The sequence below is a fragment of the Loxodonta africana genome, chromosome 19 (genome assembly GCF_030014295.1).
Source record: "Loxodonta africana isolate mLoxAfr1 chromosome 19, mLoxAfr1.hap2, whole genome shotgun sequence".
NCBI lineage: Eukaryota > Metazoa > Chordata > Mammalia > Proboscidea > Elephantidae > Loxodonta > Loxodonta africana.
In genome coordinates, this window is record NC_087360.1 from 3,401,711 (window position 1) to 3,421,470 (window position 19,760).

The following is a 19,760-nucleotide window of genomic DNA, read 5'->3' on the forward strand; positions in this document are numbered from 1 at the left end:
CCTGCTCTTATTTGTGATCTGCCTCCACAAAGCAAGGGCTGTCAAAGACAGGCCACTCAGCACAGTGCAGTCTCTCTCCTGCTGCTTCCTCACCCTTCGCGAAGGACTACCTCCTTACTTCATGGTGCTTTAATGGAAAGAAAATCATTTCTTAGGACATATGTCCCGAAGGCTCCATTATCAGAGCCGGCACACAAAACCTACCCAGCAAAGGCAACGCAGTGTTGTAAATTGCTGTTATATTGTCAGTTATTCTTGAGGAACATCACAAGGTCCACAAGGATGAGCAGAAAAGGAGAGAGACAGAGATTTATATTTTTGCTTCTGTGGAATGGTCCATTGTGTTGAGGTATCAGCCAGCTCCTGTTGAGGGAAGGGTTGGCAGCTGGGGCCCGGCTGCCAGGACTTGGGGAAGCTACTTGAGGTCGACAGAAATCCAGAGACACGTGGAATCAAAGACCCGCAATGCAAAATATCTTGTCTTCTCTCTTCCTCAACCATCTTGTAAATATTCGGGATCCTTCACTTTCGATTGATTCTCTTGCATTGGACACTTGGCTCTTGGGACGGGGCCAAGTGGGTTAAGGGGCACACAGGAGATCACAGTATTATTTTTGCAACTTCTCATGAGTCTACAATTATTTCAAAATAAAAATGATTAATAATAGTAAAATTCAAAAACTACATTCTACCACGTGGGAGGGATAAAAGAGAGGGGGCGGGAAGATAAAGGAAGGAAGAGAAGGAGACAGGAAGGGGAGCAACGGGGAGAAAGACAGGCAGGCAGGCTCCACACAGAACAAAACTTCACCTGACAGACTGTTGTCAAAAGATCATTTTGAAAGACAGCTCCAGCTCAGGCGCAAACGTCTACAGCCTTTAACTCCTCCTGCTCTAACCCTGAAATCCCATCACGAGGATGAGAAAGGACCCGTGGAGACTGGTCTTCAGGTAATTTGTCTGTCCCCCGTTATCTGAATCTTCCACGCCAGCAACACCAGGACTTTCATGTGCACGTCTTTGGGGGACTCTTTTGCTTGGAGTTTCTAATGAGCGACTGCTTTGCAGCCCTAAGGAAACCTGCTTCAAACACACAGTCAGAGGTGAGGGCCCAGACACACGCCAGGCCCGGGTGAGCAGCAGGCGAGATGAGCCAGCTCTTCTGGGACTTCGGGCTGTGGCTGCAAAGACACGTGAAGAACCAGGAGGGAGGGAAGACAGTTTCTGCCCTAATTTATGGCACTAAACAACGCGCCTCGGCTTCCTAGGGGGCAGTTCTACTCTGTAACACATGGGGTCCCTGTTAGATGGGAGTTTCCCAGGGCTGCCACTATAAAGTGGTGGCTTTGAAGAACAGAAACTTATTGCCTCATAGTTCTGGAGGCTGGAAGCCCAAATCAGGGCATCAGCCACGGGGACTCCTTCTGAGGGCTTTGAGAAAGGAGCTGTTCCACGCCTTCTCCCTGTTGCTGGTGGTGGGTGGCCAGCTTGGAGCACCTGTGCTGCTTATGGACGTCTGCCTCCGTTGTCACGTGGCACCTGTCTTCCCACTGGGTGCCCTCCATTTTATAAGAAGGAATTAGGCCTAGGACCCACCCTACTCTAATATGACCCGGTTTGACCCAAATGATAACAAAAGAAGAACCCAATTTGTCCAAACGAGGTCACGTTCACAGTTACAGGAGGTAGGACTCCAACATATCCTTTTGGGGGACACAATTTGGTCCACAACAAACACTCTTTAATGTGACAAAGCCTTACAACCCAGAACCATGCCATCGTTATCCTCTGTGCTCAAAAACGGTCCCTGGCTGGTGGCAACAGTTTATGTGCTTGACTGCTAACAGAAAGGTGGGAGGTTCAAGTCAACCCAGAGGCACCTTGGAAGAAAGGCCTGGAGATCTACTTCTGAAAAATGAGCCTCTGAAAATCCCATAGAGCACAGTTCGACTCCAGCACACGTGGGGGCGCCACGAGTCTGAGTCGACGTGATAGCAACTGGTTTGTTTTTTGTTTTTTTTTTTGGGGGGGGGAGGTTATGTGCCAGACACTGTTCTAAGCACCTAACAGATATAAGCCCACTGCACCCTCGCAGCCACACTAGGGAGTAGGGACTGTGGGTATCCCTGTTTTACAGAGGAGGAAACCGATGCCCAGGGAGGTTATATAAGTTGTCTAAAGTCACAAAGCCAGCAGGTGGACAGCACAAGATCAGAATTCAAGTCAGCTTGTTCCAGGATCTCCGTCCCCACCTCCATGCTGGTCTTTGTGATGAAGAATGAAGAAAAGAGTTTCTCATCTCCATGAGCCATGTCTGACCATCTCCTCCTTCCAGGGAGCAGCTGGAAGGTCCAAGTCCCTCAGACCTAGGGACCTAGGTGGCCAGGCTCACATTCACCCCTGGTAAAAGTTGTCACTGTTGTGTGTCGTGGAGTCGATTCCAAGTCACAGCGACTCCATGTGACAGAGTAGAACTGCCCCAAGGATCTCCTAGATTGTAGGTCTTTCTCTCACGGAGCCACTGGATGAATTCGAACCACCAACCTTTACGTAACAGTAGAGGTTGCATTTCCTGAAGTGGGCAGTTAAGCAGACACGGGAGATGATTAGGATTCTAAAATTTCAGTACTTATTAGCAATGCCATCATTCCCATGTCCTTTTATGTCTTAGTTTCAAAGCCATGGCTGGGTGTGTAATAGTCTGTAATCTGTAATAAACAAATGTAAGTTGGGTAAATAAATCAGAAAATATTACAACTGAATGACTTGGAAATAAGAGAGCTGAGGAACTTACTGAGAAATAAATTCAAGTCTCCCAGGTCAGTATATTTCCCCACCCAGTGTGGGAGGGAACAAACCCGGACCCGTTAACCTACGTATTTACTATCCTCTGCTGTCAGTTACACAGACCCAGCGTGTTCAGCCACAGCCAGGAGCTCTCTCCCTCCCCACCACGGGGTCGGCCAGCACCTCCCTGACCACTGGATGTTACAAGGCAAACGCAGTGGGGATCTATGGGAAGGTGAAGTGTGAAATCTTTTAAAGGATGTAGGATTTTCTGAGGTCCCTGCAAGCGATGTTGTATCCAATCAAGTTCAAGGACACTGAAAAATGAGGATCTGGCAAAATATGTCCCCTTAAAAATTGAAAAAAAGAATTTATAAGGATGACAGCCAGACAGACACCTCAGGAGAGACTTACTTGAGTACCTAAGGGTTAAAAAATACCTTGGAGAACTTATTGAAGATTCTGGACACTTTTTGTAAAAAAAAAAAAAAAAAATCATTATAAACATACTATAAAAGTATAAAATCATGGTATAACATCTTATTATTCTTTTTTTCAAATATTTTTCCCAGCAAATCATTCCACATGAAATTCATTTTTTATTCTAAAACAACCACAGCACAGCGGCACTTATAACCTAAGTCTTTCTTTACTACAGTAGAAAAACTTATTTTCATAATCTTTAGGTCCTTTTTTTTTTTTAAACAAATCTCAATCTATTCTTTTTTTGTTGTTAGAAAATTCTGGTCCACATTTAAACAGGATTTGCTTTAAGGAGATTTTCCTCCAGCATTATTTAGCCTCAGAGAACAGACGCTTCTGTACCAAACATTAGAATCATTACACAGACTCGTCCGCAAATGGTCAACGTGTTCGGCAGCTAACCAAAAGGTAGGAGGTTCCAGGCCACCCAGAGATGCCGAGAAAGAAAACCCTGTCAATCTACTTTTGAAAAATTAGCCACTGAAAACCCTACAGGCTTAGCTCTACTCTGACACACAAGAGGTTGCCATGAATCAGATGGCAACTGGTTTTGTACCAAGCGGTCTTACTGAAACTTTGGCACCGTCTGCTGCACCACCAATGGTGATGGGAAGTGGATCGTTCTGTTGTTTTATTTTAGTTTTTTATATATATTTTTTAAATATCAGATGGAATACCTCTGCTGAATAATTTTCTGTTGGGCAGGTTTCTTTAATCATTGCCAAGCAGTACTCAGGAACTGAGGCTTTCCCACCCACTCACTGGCAACACTGACCCCACCAAATAACAAGAATGGACGACATTCCTGGTTTCCAACACACATAGACCCAGAGTGAGATGTTATACGCCTGTGTCTTCTCTTGCCCCCGAGCATATACTTTCAGCCATGCCATCAACTCTCTTGCTGTCTACCAAAGAACAGAAAGCAAAAGGAAAACCAAGTCCCTCTTCCTATCTGATAACTCAAGGTCAAAGAATGTCATTGGTTTAGTTTAGTCTCTCTTCTCTTACATACAATTTCTGTACCCTCCCCCATCTTCGTAATACACAGGGTAAGAGGAACAAAGAGTACTGAATATACCAAGAACGGACAAAAGAACAAACAAATCAGCATTAGAAGAAATACAACCAGAATGCTCCTTAGAATCAAGGATGCTGGGACTATGGCTCGCTTTCTTTGGACACATCATCAGGAAAGACCAGTTGCTAGAGAAGGACATCATGGTTGCTAAAGTAGAAGGTCAGCAAAAAAGACGAAGACCCTCCGTGAGGTTGATACTGTAGCTATAACAATGGACTGGAGCATACCAGTGATGGTGAAGACAGCCCAGGACTGGGCAGCGATTTTGTTCTGTTACGCATAAGGTTACCCTGAACTGAAGTCAACTCAATGGCGACTAACAACAACAACAAAAGGAGCTTATGCATACATGTGGTCAGGGACGTAATCTGGCTTCCACTGAGTATCTGAAGGGTCCCTAAGGTAGCAGAAACCGAGTCTTCTAGAGTATGTGTCCCCAGGCCTCAGTCCAATCCCACATCTGGCATGGCATGGCAAAGATCACCCATGGGCCAGCCAGGGCACGTACCTCAAGATGAAGAGGTCCACAGTGGAGTTGCTGGCGATAGTGACGTAGGCAGTGACCACGTCTCCCTGCTTGACCGGCCTCGACGGCAGCCAGATAACCACGTTGCCGTCCAGCCGCAGCTCACTGAGCTGGGCACTGGCCTGGGCCCGGTAAAGGCTGACGGTGCCGATCCTCTGTAGGTGTGAGGTGGTTTCGCTCAGCCCGTCCTTCCCTGGCCGGATGGCGTTGCCTTTCCTGACGTCACCCACAGCACAGTCCCCACGCTCGTCCCCCGGCCGCACGGTGTAGTAGAGCTCCACCGGGCTCCCGTCCGGCTGCTCCGCCGCCTTCTTCCTCCCGGCCACCACCATGGGGGTGCTGAACCAGCCGGGCAGCAGCTCCAGCTCGGCCACACACAGCCCCAGCTCCCCTCTCAGCTGGCAGCTGCCCCGCACCTCCCGGGTCTCTCGGAAAGCAAACACCCGCAGGCACGGCAGCTTCTCCGTGGCACTGTGGTCATCCCAGTCTCGGCCCACGATGTAGAACAGAACCTGCACTTTGGGCCGGCTCAGGTAGACTTTGTCCTGCAGGATGTAGGCTTTCAGTTTCCAGTTGAAGCTGAACTTATTGGTTGGGCCTAGAGGGTTTGAAGTCAACATCAAGTCCAGAGGCACAACCTTTTCCACTGAAAAAGGCCCATAGCTAGCGTTTAATATCGGGGCCCGCTTGGCTTTGTAGGTGAAGAAAGACTCAACTCTGGACTGCAAACTGGAGTTGCGCATGAAGTCCTGGTTGGTTTCCTTTAGGAAGAAGGAGGCCTCTGCTCTGAGGACATGATAGCTCACAGGGAGGTAGGGAGGCAGCGAGGAGAATCTCTGGATGTTGTCTGCGACCCCACGGCCCTCTATCACTAAACGGGGGAAAAGAAGACAAAGATGGAATTATTAATGGGCTCCTCAAAATATGTTAGTTCTACAAGTTCTCCAGTCCCTGGAGAAGGATGTCATGCTTGGTAAAGTAGATGGTCAGAGAAAAAGAGGAAGACTCTCAACAAGATGGATGACACAGTGGCTGCAACAATGGGCTCGAGCATAGCAATGACTGTGAGGATGGCACAGGACAGGGCAGTGTTCTGTTCTGCTGTACAGGCATCACTATGAGTTGGAATCAACTTGACAACACCTAACAACTACAACAACAAGTAATTGAAAAATGAGGGAAAGGAATTCTGAACTTTGCTTGACTGGAATTCTCATATTTCTTCTGGGATCAGCCAGTAAATGACTCTGCACAGCCCACAAATTAGACTCTCATTAGGTTGAAATGTATGAAACTCACATTTCTGTAGGTTAAGAGTGGTTGAATAGTTTCAATTTCATATAGTTCAACATAACAGAAAGCTGGCAAGTTACCCATGAAAAGTAGAGTGGGCATTTTTATTAATAATTTGCATGAGTTTAAAATGCATGTAATGGTACTGGCGCATGAACAGACAAACTGACCAAGGGAAAAGAATAAAATTCATAAATAACCAAGCATATAGGGAAATTTTGTTTGTGATAAAGATGGCATCTCAAATCATGAGGCACAGACTGGATTCTTAACAAATGTGCTGAGACAGCTGGTTAACCATTTTGAAAAAAGATAAAATTAGATCCATACCTCACACCATATACAAGAATAAACTTCAAATGGATCAGTGATCTAAATGTAAGAAAATGAAACCTTTTCAGTACTAGAAGAAAACATGGATTAATCCTTCTATAACCTGAGTGTAGGGAAAAGCTTTCTAATTATGACTCAAAACCCAAGTGCAATTTAAAAAATGATAAATTTGCCTGTAAAACATTGTTTTAAATTTGCTTGACAAAAAATACCATAAACAGAGGCAAAAGAAAAATGACAAACTTGATGAAAATATTCATATCACAAATGAAGGGCTAATATTCCTAATATAGAGAGTGCTTGAAATTTGAGGAAAAACAGATTAAAAACAATTTGAGAGAAGAATGGGCAAAGAGTATGAGCAGATAATTCACCAAAAAACATGTTAAAATCACCCGTGAATATATGAAAAGACACTCAAAAGACAAAGAGAACCATAAACGAGTACCATTTCTCACATACCAAATTGGCAAAAACGCCAAAGTAAAACAACGCACTGCTGGCAAAGCGACAGGCAACAGGCACTCTTTCATACTGCCCTGAAAAATGCAAAGTCGTCTGCCCCTTCTGGAAGGGAATTTGGCAATAGCTAATAAAACTACGTATGCATTTGTCTTTCACTCACCAATCCCATTGCTAGGAATCTACCCTGAAGGTACACCTCTGGCAGTTCAAAGATATACAAGATCACTCACTGCTGTGTTGTTTCAAATTGCAAAATAGTCTATACAACCTACATGCCCATATATAGGAGGATGGTTGGATAAACTACAGTAAAAACAAGGAATAAAACACAATGGAGCACTGTCAGCAGCAAAGAAGAATGAGGAAGAAAGATCTTTACGAATGAATATGGAGTGATTTCCAGGATCCACTGTGACTTAGATGCACTAACCAACAAATGCCCTACCTTGTTGCCACCATCCCAACCTTCTCCTTCATAGCTGGGGAGAAAGTGTCTGGTGCTGGCTATTCCAGATAAGATGAGTAGGTCAAGCTAAATAAGTATACCACCTTCTCTCCACAGGATGGGAGCCCTGCTCCAATGCCACTGGGTCCCTCTGACCCACCACTCATGGGCTGGGCTCCGCCTGGATTTAGGTCCCTGGGTGCCCAGCACTGAGGCATGATTCAACTGCATGCCCTCTGCCCTCCAAGTTTCTTCAGATAAGGCTTTGCAAACTGCTCACCACCAGGCGCCATCAAGCCTGAAGATGGGACTGTTTGCCTTATGGTATTTTAAAAGACTTTTATGAACTGGAGCCCAATTTTAAAACTGAGGAGCACCTGGGTAGCCAACTTCTCTTCAAACATGGGAGGAACTGGCAATACTTAGACTTTACGCCCTCCTGGCAACAACAGAGGTGCTGGGTACCCGAATGCCAGCTGTTACCCTACACCCAACAGATGTTGCTCAATGACATAACCTCTTGGCCCTCAGGTACATTTGAGTTTAAGACCCCTGATTTAGAACCTTTCAACCAATCAAGCCAACTTACTCTGGGGGCAAGAAGTTCACCACTGAGGCAGGAAACAACAGTGAGTCATCCTCTTCTTTCTGTCTTTCTTGATCTGTTTCATACATCCATAGTAGCACAGCCAGCAGGCTCCTGCCTGTGTGAATGTCGTCCTAAAGTTCCCTGTGGGTTTTTACGTACATGGCTGAGAGCTGCACTAACAACTTGCTATATAGCTCCACGTCTCTTTGATGACTAAGGTGTGCCTGACCCAAGCCATGGTCTTGCCAATCGCCTTATATGCACGTGAATGTTGGACAATGAAAACAGAAGACAGAAGAATTGATGCATTCAGACTGTGGTGCTGGCGAAGAATACTGAATATACCGTGGACTGCCAGAAGAACAAACGAGTCAGTTTTAAAAGAAATACAGACAGAAGGACTCAGGAGCAACGACAGGACACTTCACATCACTTACTTGGGACACATCATCAGGAAAGACCATTTGGGAGAAAAGGACATCACCGTTGGTAGATGGTCAGCACAATCGACGGGACCTCTCAAATAGGTGGGTGGCTACAACAGTGGCCACAGTGGACTCAGACATACCAACGATCGTGAAGATGGTGCAGGACCGAGCAATGTGGTTTTCTGTTGCAGTTACGGTCGCCATGAGTCGGGGCTGACTCAACAGCGATGAACAGCAACATATGCTCCAGCACACAAGACGTTAAAAAGACCCAGCTGCTAACTTTGCAGCCCCACAAAGCCCATCTTCTCGCACTTGTTTTTCAAAACAAGCCCAGAAAATCCAAACAAGCCTCCATTCATATACTCAGAGAGAAGACGACGGGAGTTCCTCTCTCTCCTCGGCTCCAACCTGCACACTTCCCTTCTCCCCTCCCTCTAGTGGAAGCATGCACCACCCATCCAGCATAAGGGCAACCTCCTTCTCTTCTGGAAGCTCGCTAGTCCTTTCCCGGCAGGCACACTGGCTGGCAGATCAAAGTTGCCTTCGGTTCTCCAGCCAAACGACTTGTATTGTCAAGATGGCTTTTCAAAGCAAGAACATTCTCCCTGTTCTCAGGCCTGGCGCCTTGTTCCCAGGTCCCTAATTACCAGGGCATGCTTGCCCCTTTCTCTCTGGGGACGGGTCAGCACTCCCATTGAACACGCTCATTTCAGGCCTGGATTGCCACTGTAGTTTCAATGACCTTGCCAAGGTACAGCATTCCAGAAAAGGTTCTTTCTGGTTGGGTGACCTAAATCATTGACCATGTAAGCACCTTGTAATATTTTGTTTAAAAAAAAAAAAAGAAAGAAAGGACTAATTGCCACATCTAATGCTTTTATTTGCATGCATTTATTCATCTCTCTCAAAAAAAAAAACTCCTAAGCCTTGAAGTGCAGAGATTTAGTGACTAATTTGCTAGGAGAAGATAATGGGCCAAGGACTCGATGAAGAAGCAGAGCACAGGATCCTAAGCCCACCTGTGGAGTGGCACTTTCCACCACAGGAAGCACTTGTCAACAAGCTTTCTCGTCATGCTTCATTCTTCCTCACACAAGGATTCCTTCTTTTCTACTTTTTTGTCTTTTTACTTAAAAAAATTTTTTAAATGCCTAAAAGATGAACCTTTTGATTTGAAGCAAGTGCAGAACGTATTTTCTATAACATGAAGATGGAGTGGGCTTGTTCTCATGTGACCCTTTGCATGGAGCAGAAAATGCCTAGCTCATACTTTCTTGCTGAACCTACTTCTGGATTATTCCAGAACATGAGAGATTTGACTTCAGTCAAGAAGAGACAGACGTAGTAAAGCAGGGAGGGGTCCAGTATGGTGGCTCAGGCCATGAAGGCTGGCCACAGAGAGACCCAGCGTTGATGTACTCACCAGGCATTTGACCTTGGGCACATTCATACCTTCTTGGAGCTTCAGTTTCAGTAGCTAACTAGCTAGACAGGAAGGTAGACAGACGTATCGAGAATTTACTGAGCATACTAATAATGTGTTTCGTGCTTCTGTTCTACCTCCTAGCTTTTTGGTAGTGCCTGGGGTCTCAAGGCTTGCAAGCAGCCATCCAAAGCACAAACGTTGGTCTTTATTCACCTGAGCAACCGAGGGAGAAGGAGAGTTAGGAACAGGAGGAGAAAATGGAATGTGTGGCTAATTGCCTCCATGAACAACTGCCTCCTTTGCCATGAGACCAGAAGAACTGGATGGTGCCCGGCTATCATTACTGAACTTTTTGATCAAAGATTCTATAGAAGAGTCCTAATCAAAAGGGGGAAAATGCAGAGCAGAATTCCAAATTCTCATGGAATCCAGAATTTCTGGATCCATGGAGACTGAATAAACCACTGAAACTACTGTCCTAAGTGAAAAAAAAAAGAATTTACTGAGCATATACATATGTGCATAATCCCCTCCCCTCCAGGCACAGCTCTCTGAACACAAGATAGCTCCAACCTACGGTGGTGTTTCCTGAGCTTCAGACACTCAGGCGTCACTTTCATGATGTTAGTCACATATACATTCTAATTACTAATTATAATTAGCCATCATAAAGTAAATAAAAAGTTTATTAATTAGTAATTAATACATTTAGAATAATGTATTGATTGTGATAACTTAATAATTGTGTTTAAATAATCCTACTATATATCAGGAAACCCTGGTGGTGTAGCAGTTAAGAGCTATGGCCACTAACTAAAAGGTCGGCAGTTCAAATGCATTAGGCACTCCTTGGAAACTCTATGGGGCAGTTCTACTCTGTCCTGTAGGGTCGCTATGAGTCAGAATCAACTCGAGGGCAACGGGTTTTTTCACCGTGTATCAAAAACCAAGACCACATGTCCCAGTTAGTACCTGCTGGTGGCTCTGAGCTTGTCATCTCTTTGTTGAATGGGGAATTTTTTTTTTTTTTTTGGTGCTAAAGATACAGCGACGCCAATACTAGACTTTCTCTGTAATGAAACTAGAATAAAACAGAAGTGACACTGTCTAGGAAGCAGTGAGCTTTTGTTTGTGGTGACGGGAAATCTGGCAGAAATCATGGGTGATAGCCCAACAACATGATGAACGTAATTGAGTTTGCTAAATTGCACACCTGAAAAATGTTGAATTGGCAAATGTTGCATTATATATTTTTTTACAAAAACAAACCAGAACTGAAGAGGGAATACCTCGCTCATTTGTGAGGCTTGGTGATTTCACGTCACGCCCATGTGCCCTCAGTGACCAACCATGCAGATGCACACTTGGGTGACTCCTGGCGTTGGGCAGGGCCTCGTGGCGTGCTCACACACCACGTCCATCACCGAGAGTCATCTCACATGTCAGAAATCCCTGATCTGGCAGATTACAGAAGCAGAGGTAAGGACCAGCCTTTGCTATGCCTTTTTTCCCCTAAAACTCTATCTCCTGGTTGCTAGTAAACCATTCCATGGCCGTGGGGATGCAGTGAGCACTGACAAATACCGTACTTTTATCCTGGGTCCTCTGCTCAGTGTCTTCCAGAGACAGGACTGAAGGCTCTAAGTGATCTCCATGGATCTGAAATACCTGTGGTACAGCCTGGATCTGGTGTCCTAAGGCTGTGGCGGGGGAATTGTTGACATTACACCTTGCATCTGGCCTGCAAGCTGACAGCGAGTTCATTTGTGGCCTTCCTTCCCATTTACCCATTTCCTTCATCTGCATTTATCTGCCAGTGTTGGGAATATTGTGCGCTCTGTCAGTTGTTGGTCAGAGAACTCTACCGCAAAGCCATTCCTGGAAATTGAGTTTTTGAGATTCCAAGATAGTGGACACAGGACAAGTCCGTGTCGTCTAACACCCAGAAGGAGTATCACTGGAGGATAACAGCCCTTTCCGCTCACAGAATAAATCACCTTCATCAGGATGCTCCCTTTTGGATGCGTTGGCCAGGGATGGATTCAGAGAGCTGATTGTCTCTGAGCTGGGACCTGAGGAGGGGTAGGACCCTGGGCCTTGAAAACACAGTGCTGAGTGACATCAGTCAGTCACAGAAGGACAGGTATTGTATGATCTCACTTACATGAATTTTCATTGCTCACTGTGTCATGGCACCATAGAATAGTTTGCTAGCACTTACTTACAGGAAATGTAATAGCAGTTATATGAAATATAACTTCTAGCAAGCTATTCTACGGCCACATGACACAGTGAGCAATGACAAATATCGTCCTCTTATTCTGGTTCATCTGCTCAGTGTCTCCAAGACAGGATTATGGACTGTGAGTAATGTTCACTGATCTGAAACAATGCCCCTGGAATAGCTAGAATAGAAAAGCTTTATATATATATATATATATATATATATATATATATATATAATCTACTGCTGTAGAGTTGATTCTGACTTATAGCAACCCTATAGGACAGGGTAGAACTGCCCCATAGGGTTTCCAAGGAGCGGCTAGTGGATTTGAACTGCTGACCTTTTGGTTAGCAGCCACATTCTTTAAGCACTGCACCACCACGGCTCCCGAAAAATGTATACAGACTAGATATCTAGAACAGGCAAGCGTATAGAGACTAAAGTTTATTAGTGGTTACCAGGGGTGAAAGGAGTCCTGGTAGCACAGATGGCTAAGCACTTGGCTGCTCACTGAAAGGCTGCCAGTTCAAACCCACCAGCCGCTCCACTGGAGAAAGACTGGTGATCTGCTCCTACAAAGATTACAGCTTAGGAGACCCTATAGGGAATTCTTCTCTGTCACATGGGGTCACTATAGGTCAGAACTGACCAGACAGCACATAGCAGCAACACCACCAGGGGCTGGGAGGGACGGGGAAAGGGAAGGTTATTGCTTAAGGGGCAACGAGCTTCATTAAAGGTGATAGAAACATTTGGAAACAGATAATGGTGATGGTCAAACAACATGATAAATGTGACTAATGTCACTGAATTGTACAAGATGTTGAAGTAAGAAATGCTTTGACTACACACATATTTGCTACAATTAAAAGAAAAAAAAAAAAAAAAAGGAGCAGGCAAGGATTCCAGGATGGGAACACTGTGAGTGAAAAACTGGTGGAGGGAAAGCACAGGCCTGGGAATGGGCGGTGTGGCAAGTCAGTCGAGGAAGGTGGGATGGCTGGTGTTTGCTCTAAATGTGTAAGCCATGGTGCCCATGAGATACCTGGGTAAAAGTGGAATTACTTTTAGGGTACGTATGAGGGCGTGAACAATACTAGATGGGCTCTGTCTGCATAAGACCTGAGAGAAAACCAGCACACCTAGTCTGACGTTGACCTGGGCGGGGAAACACCACCAAACACCTGACCCCATGGTAACGGCAACTGGGCAAAAACAAGCCCATCCGTCACAGGTTAGACATGCTTTTTCCTGGTCCCCTTGCATGAATCCGTGCTCATGAACACTAGGAATACAAACCCACACCCCACACTGCCCTGCGTGGACCTCTACCCAGATGACTAAGTCCACACTGCCCTGCGTGGACCTCTACCCGGATGACTAAGGCCACACTGCCCTGCGTGGACCTCTACCCGGATGACTAAGTCCACACTGCCCTGCGTGGACCTCTACCCGGATGACTAAGTCCACACTGCCCTGCGTGGGCCTCTACCCGGATGACTAAGTCCACACTGCCCTGCGTGGACCTCTACCCGGATGACTAAGTCCACACTGCCCTGCGTGGACTTCTACCCGGATGACTAAGTCCACACTGCCCTGCGTGGACGTCTACCCGGATGACTAAGTCCACACTGCCCTGCGTGGGCCTCTACCCGGATGACTAAGTCCACACTGCCCTGTGTGGACCTCTACCCGGATGACTAAGAGCACTGCTGTCTGTCTTGGGAATCTTGGCACCGACCTCTGTCTGTTAGTTCACTAATAAAGCTAGATTTGATCAACCTGGCTTTTCTCACCTCTTTTTGGGGGGTGAATCCAAGCTGTGCCCCTCGGAGCCACTCCTGTTGCTGGTGTGGTGGGGTGCCGCAGCATGCAACATGCTTCCACAAAGAACATCTAAGTCGTCTAAGTTGGAGGTTCTCAGCCAAGGGGGATGTCAACCCATCCCACCCAGGAGGACATCTGCCCATATATGGAGGTATTTTGGTTGTCACAACTGGAGATTGGGAGCTACTGGCATCTAGTGGGTTAAGATCAGGGATGCTGCTAAACATCTTACAATGCACAGGACAGCCCCCGCACAAAGAATTAAACGAGTGCCGAAGCTGAGAAACCCTGATTGAACTGATTTGCACAGAAATTAAATGGCTGGCTAAGGTAAGAGAAAGAAGCCGGAGAAGGGTTTTAACCAACACCATCTTCAGCCCAGGAAGAGGAAACGCACCCTGGTTGTTAAGAACATTCCTGGAGTCAGAAAAAATCCAACAGTGAGTCTCTGTCCCGCCACTTACTGGATATGGGTTATTTATTGTTTTGAAAATACCTTAGACTTCTGAGCCTCAGAACCCTCACCTCTATAATGGTAATAATATTAAAACTGCCTCACTTGAAGCAGTAAGCAAAGCACCCAGAATGGGGTAAGTGCTCAGCATCTAGGAGAAGTTGTTGGTACCACCATCATAATCATCATCACCACCATCACCATTATCTTCACCACCTTCATAACCATCATGACCATCATCACCACCACCACCATCCTCATCACCATCATCATCATGACCATCATCACCACCACCACCATCCTCATCACCATCATCATCATCACCATCATCACCATCACCACCATTGCCATCACCATCACTATCACCACCACCACCATCACCACCATCACCATCATCACCGTTACCATCACCACCATTGCCATCACCACCACCACCACCATCACCATCATCACCATCACTATCTTCACCATCATTACCACTATCATCACCATCGCCATCACCACCACCATCACCATCACCATCACCACCATCACCATCTTCACCATCATTACCACTATCATCACCATCGCTATCACCACCACCATCACCATCACCATCATCACCATCACCATCTTCACCATCATTACCACTATCATCACCATCGCCATCACCACCACCATCACCATCACCATCATCACCATCACCATCTTCACCATCATTACCACTATCATCACCATCGCCATCACCACCACCATCACCATCATCACCATCACTATCTTCACCATCATTACCACTATCATCACCATCGCCATCACCACCACCATCACCATCATCACCATCACTATCTTCACCATCATTACCACTATCATCACCATCGCCATCACCACCACCATCACCATCACCATCATCACCATCACTATCTTCACCATCATTACCACTATCATCACCATCGCCATCACCACCACCATCACCATCACTATCTTCACCATCATTACCACTATCATCACCATCGCCATCACCACCACCATCACCATCATCACCATCACTATCTTCACCATCATTACCACTATCATCACCATCGCCATCACCACCACCATCACCATCATCATGATCATTACCATGATTTCCATCATGTTGATAAGTAACAGTAAAAAAAATTTCTAAGAATAAGAGGCTACAGGAATGCAAAAAAAAGGCTGGGTGATATCTATATGTGAAAAAAAAATTGGGTGACATCCATGTGAGAAAAAAATCTGAAATGAAGGGAAGCAGACTCCTTTCGTGGTTCCCCTGGCAAGTTCTAAATCAGACCTCTCGTGTTCGCCCCCGAGACCTCAGACTCCTGCGGAACAGAGCCTGCCTTCCCCCACCTGCCGCAGGTAAACCCTGATTGGATTTCGCTTCCCAACCCCGCAGCTTGCTTGAAACATGAGCCACCTGAGTATTTCAGGGTTGATTTTTCTCCTCATTTGTGATTTGTTAGCATTCGCCAGACACAGAGTGTCTCTCTGCTAAATCTGGCTCCTCGTTTCTTTTTTATTGAAACAAAAGCACCTTGATAAATGGATTATTCGATTTTAGTGCCTTTTCCGAACACACCCCAAGTGTCCTTTGCTGGAATCACCTAGTGTGGTTTGCAGTCTCATAGGAGCGAAACTCTGCTATAAGGGAGCAGGCACTTACACTCCCGGCGGGCCTCGGGGGGTACCCCCTTTTGTGCTGGGAGAACGCTGTAATCCCTCTCAGGTGCTACTCAGTCAGCTCCTCTAAGCCAGCAAAGGAGCTGTGCCTTTTAGAGACAGATCCTCTACAACGTCCAGAATCAGGCTTTATTAGCCTGAGAACGGTGCCCGGAGTAGGCGCAGGGGGAAATACCGACCAGGCAGCTATAAATCTAACGTGGGGTGTTTCAAACGCATGGCCTTTGTATTTCCTGCAGGCAGGCTCGGCAAATGGCCAACGAGGTGGCCGACTCCCCCGCATTCGTTCCTGAACCCCCTGGACCCTGGGAACGCAGCTCAGATCCCAGCTCTACAGGGAGCCTTGACGTGTCCAAGCTGGTGGTTCTCCTCCGGGAAGGTACCCCCTTGCCAAGGTTCATGAGTCTCCTATGGACGCTGTAAAAAATTTCTACAAACTCAGTGGCTTAGAACAACACAGATTTACTCACAGCCATTATCACTCTAGCATTACTTGACCTGGTTTCTCAGAGAATGATATTTGGTTCTACAAAGACAGCTAACCATCCATCCTCCAAGAAACATACTGTTGCTTGTCATCGTATGTGTAAAATATTGCATTCTATTGGAAATTTTGCCCAACGATTTAAAAAGGAGGAAACGTAATCCTTTTCAAGGGCTAAACAGACTTCCAGCCATTTTGATAAATCCTGAGATTGTGTTAAAACAGTCGTTTTATAATAACGGTACTGAAAGAGCCTAGAAGGATGAAAGAAATATATGTATCTACACACACACATATATATATAGATACATTAAAAAATAGAAATGTGCACCTCAGTATTTTACAATTGGATTGTATGATCATTTAGTCTATCTGTACTCAAGTTTTTTTTTTTTTTCATTTTTTGATAAGCTTATTTAAAAAATTGAACCCACAACCAAATTAAAAAAAAAAAAAACACTCAAATTTATCCTCTTATAGTTCTGGAGGTCAGAAGGTCTAAACTCAAGGCCAAGGCTGTGTTTCTTCCACACTTGTTTCCGAAAACTGGAGGACCTGGGTAATGAAAACTGTTAATGCACTTGGCTGCTAATCAAAAGGTTGGAGGTTCAAATCCACCCAAAGGCGTGGCTATCTACTTCTAAAAAATTCAGCCATTGAAATCCTATGGAGCACAGCTCTACTCTGACACACATGGGGTTGCCATGAGATAGAACTGACTCGACAGTAACTAACAACTTGTTAAGCCAATGCACAGGACGGCTCCCACCACAAACAATTATCAGGCCCAAAATGTCAACAGCGCTGAGGTTGAGAGACCCTGGCCCAGGCCAATTTGGGCCAATGAGAAGAGGTGTGATGGAACGTCTAGGAAAGAAGTACCCTCACTCCTAAGAGGACCACCAAAGCAAATGAGGGACCAGTTTGCCCATTCATGCTTCGGCCATCTCGAAAGTACACGTGATATGCCCAGAGGACAAATCAGCATGGGGCTGGCCAAATGGTGGGATATAAGATCCAGGTCTTTGAGACAATATGAGGCCAATGGATGAACCAGTCAGCATCCTGTCTTATCACTCTCTTTCCAGGTATGTGAGCCAGTAGACTCGCACACTGCTTTCTCTTTCTTCCAGACAAAAACTTCTTAGATGATCTACCTTGGCTGTGTCTACGCTCATGCTATTTGACTTCAAAAGCTGTATAGATTAGGACTTGGCAAACTTTCTCTGTAAAGGGGCAGAGAATAAATGTTTTAGGTCTCTGCTGCGAATACTCAACTCTGCTGTTGTAACAGAAAGCAGCCATAGGCAAAACGTAAACAAACGATCGTGACTGTGTGCCAATAAAACTTTATTTATGAACACTGAAATCTGAATTTCATGTAATTTTCACTTGTCAGAAAATATTATTCTTCTTTTGATTTTCTTCTCCAATGGCTTAGACATGTAACCAATATTCTTAGCTTGCGGTCCATACAAAACTGTGTGTGGGCTGGATTTGGCCCACAGGCCCTAGTTTGCCAACTGTGACATGCAGGACGCCCTTCTTTGAGCTTGTTTCTTGTGGAATATCACATTCTTGATGTTTTCTTCAGTGCTCTTTGCAACCTGAATGGTATATCAGGTTTATCTTGTTGATCCAAAAAGTACACATGGCTTTTACTATGCCTCCAAAACAGTTTGAAAATGGAAGGAGAAGAGGAAGAAAAAAAAAAATCAGATTCAAACATCAGGAGGGATTTAGAGTTGTATAAATGTAAGCATTTACAGCAGAATTAAAATTACTGCATTTGCCACTCATATAGCATATGGTTGGAGAATGTTTAGCTGTGTCTATTCAAAGAGGGAGCCGTCCATTTATTGCAGATGGTGGTATTATTTATGATGGAACCTTGCGTTTATCCTGACTGTCCCAATTATTGCGATTCATGTAAATTAAAAGGAACGGCGTTCCTGTTCTTTACGACGGTCTTTTTCCTAAAAAATAAGGAGCTTATTTTTAATATGGTCCACATATTTTCTTTCCCACTAATTACAGATAATTTAAAAAGAAAAAAAAAGAAGCTTCTATATCCCATTGACTCGTCCACATTTTTCCCACATATGAGTCTCATTTGCATGCTGGTTAGCATCTGTAGTTTTGTTTGGTTACACCAGTATTTAGAGTGATTATATTAATGAGAAGTCTTTGGGTAGAAAGTAGAAAATGCTTTCCTGATGGCTGAATAAACAAAAAAAGAAATGAATACATCAGAAGATGAAAGCGATTTTCTTTTTCGTAATAAAGTCTTTAGCTTTTCGCATTGTGAAAGAGAACATTTAATGAACTCTTTGAAAAGAACGGGGACTTTTAGGGGAGAATTCTGAAAAATCAAGGAAAACAAAGTCCCTTAAATTGAAGGTGAAATTGTAGCCTCATAGCACCTGCACTAACAAGAAAGGAGGCTGGAAAGAAGAGCAGCCGACAGTCCATGGCACGTAGGTCCATGCGTGACTTGTTGAACAGAAGCTCAAACTTCCCACACCTCTGTGTATGCTTCTGAAAGATCGCAGCCTTGAAAACCCTACCAAGCACAGTTCTACTCTGCAACACACAGGGTCGTTGTAAGTCAGAGTCAATGTGACGGCGGCTGACAAGAACATGTGTTAGGTGCTTTTATTGTTTCCATTTTAAATATAAGGAAAGTGATGCTCAGAGAGGCTACGGTTAAGCAAGCTGTCCAATGCCAAGCAGCTAGAAATACCAAGGTTGGGATTTGAACTCAGGGATTTGTGCTCACCTCTATAGTGATGTAGAAAATACGCCTTATTTTGATTCACAGTTTACATCCAGCTATGTTTTTCCTGTGGAGATACTGGTTTAGTGCTTGATAAAAATAATACTAGTATCTAACAGTTGTATAAGATGGCTTGGTGGTGCAACAGTTGAGCACTCAGATGCTAACCCAAAGTTCGGCAGTTCAAACCCACCCAGTAGCTCCGCTGGAGGAAGACCTGGCGATGTGCTCCCGTAAAGATTACAGCCTAGAAAACCCTACAGGGCAGTTCTACTCTGTCACATAGGGTCACTATCAGTCGGAATCAACTCAACGGTACCTAACAATGACAACAGTTGTGTAAGTCTGGAGGGGCTGGAAAGTAAAGTCAACATTGAAGAGTGCTCAAGAGATACCATTTACCAATCGCCGTCAAGTCCACTCCGACTCATGGCGACCCCATGTGTGTGCGAG

General features: G+C 45.1%; 1 protein-coding gene across 1 annotated transcript in view; it reads right to left on the reverse strand.

Annotated features, from left to right (window-relative positions):
* The window catches only part of TMEM132C (transmembrane protein 132C), a gene marked incomplete at its 5' end in the record, with an annotated part of 216,742 nt that extends 210,990 nt beyond the window's left edge, over positions 1-5,752 (reverse strand). Inside the window, one exon of the mRNA XM_064272046.1 lies at positions 4,860-5,752. Within this exon, the coding sequence (XP_064128116.1) occupies positions 4,860-5,752 (893 nt within the window). The remainder of the gene's footprint in view (positions 1-4,859) is intronic.
* Between the last annotated feature and the right edge of the window lie 14,008 nt (positions 5,753-19,760).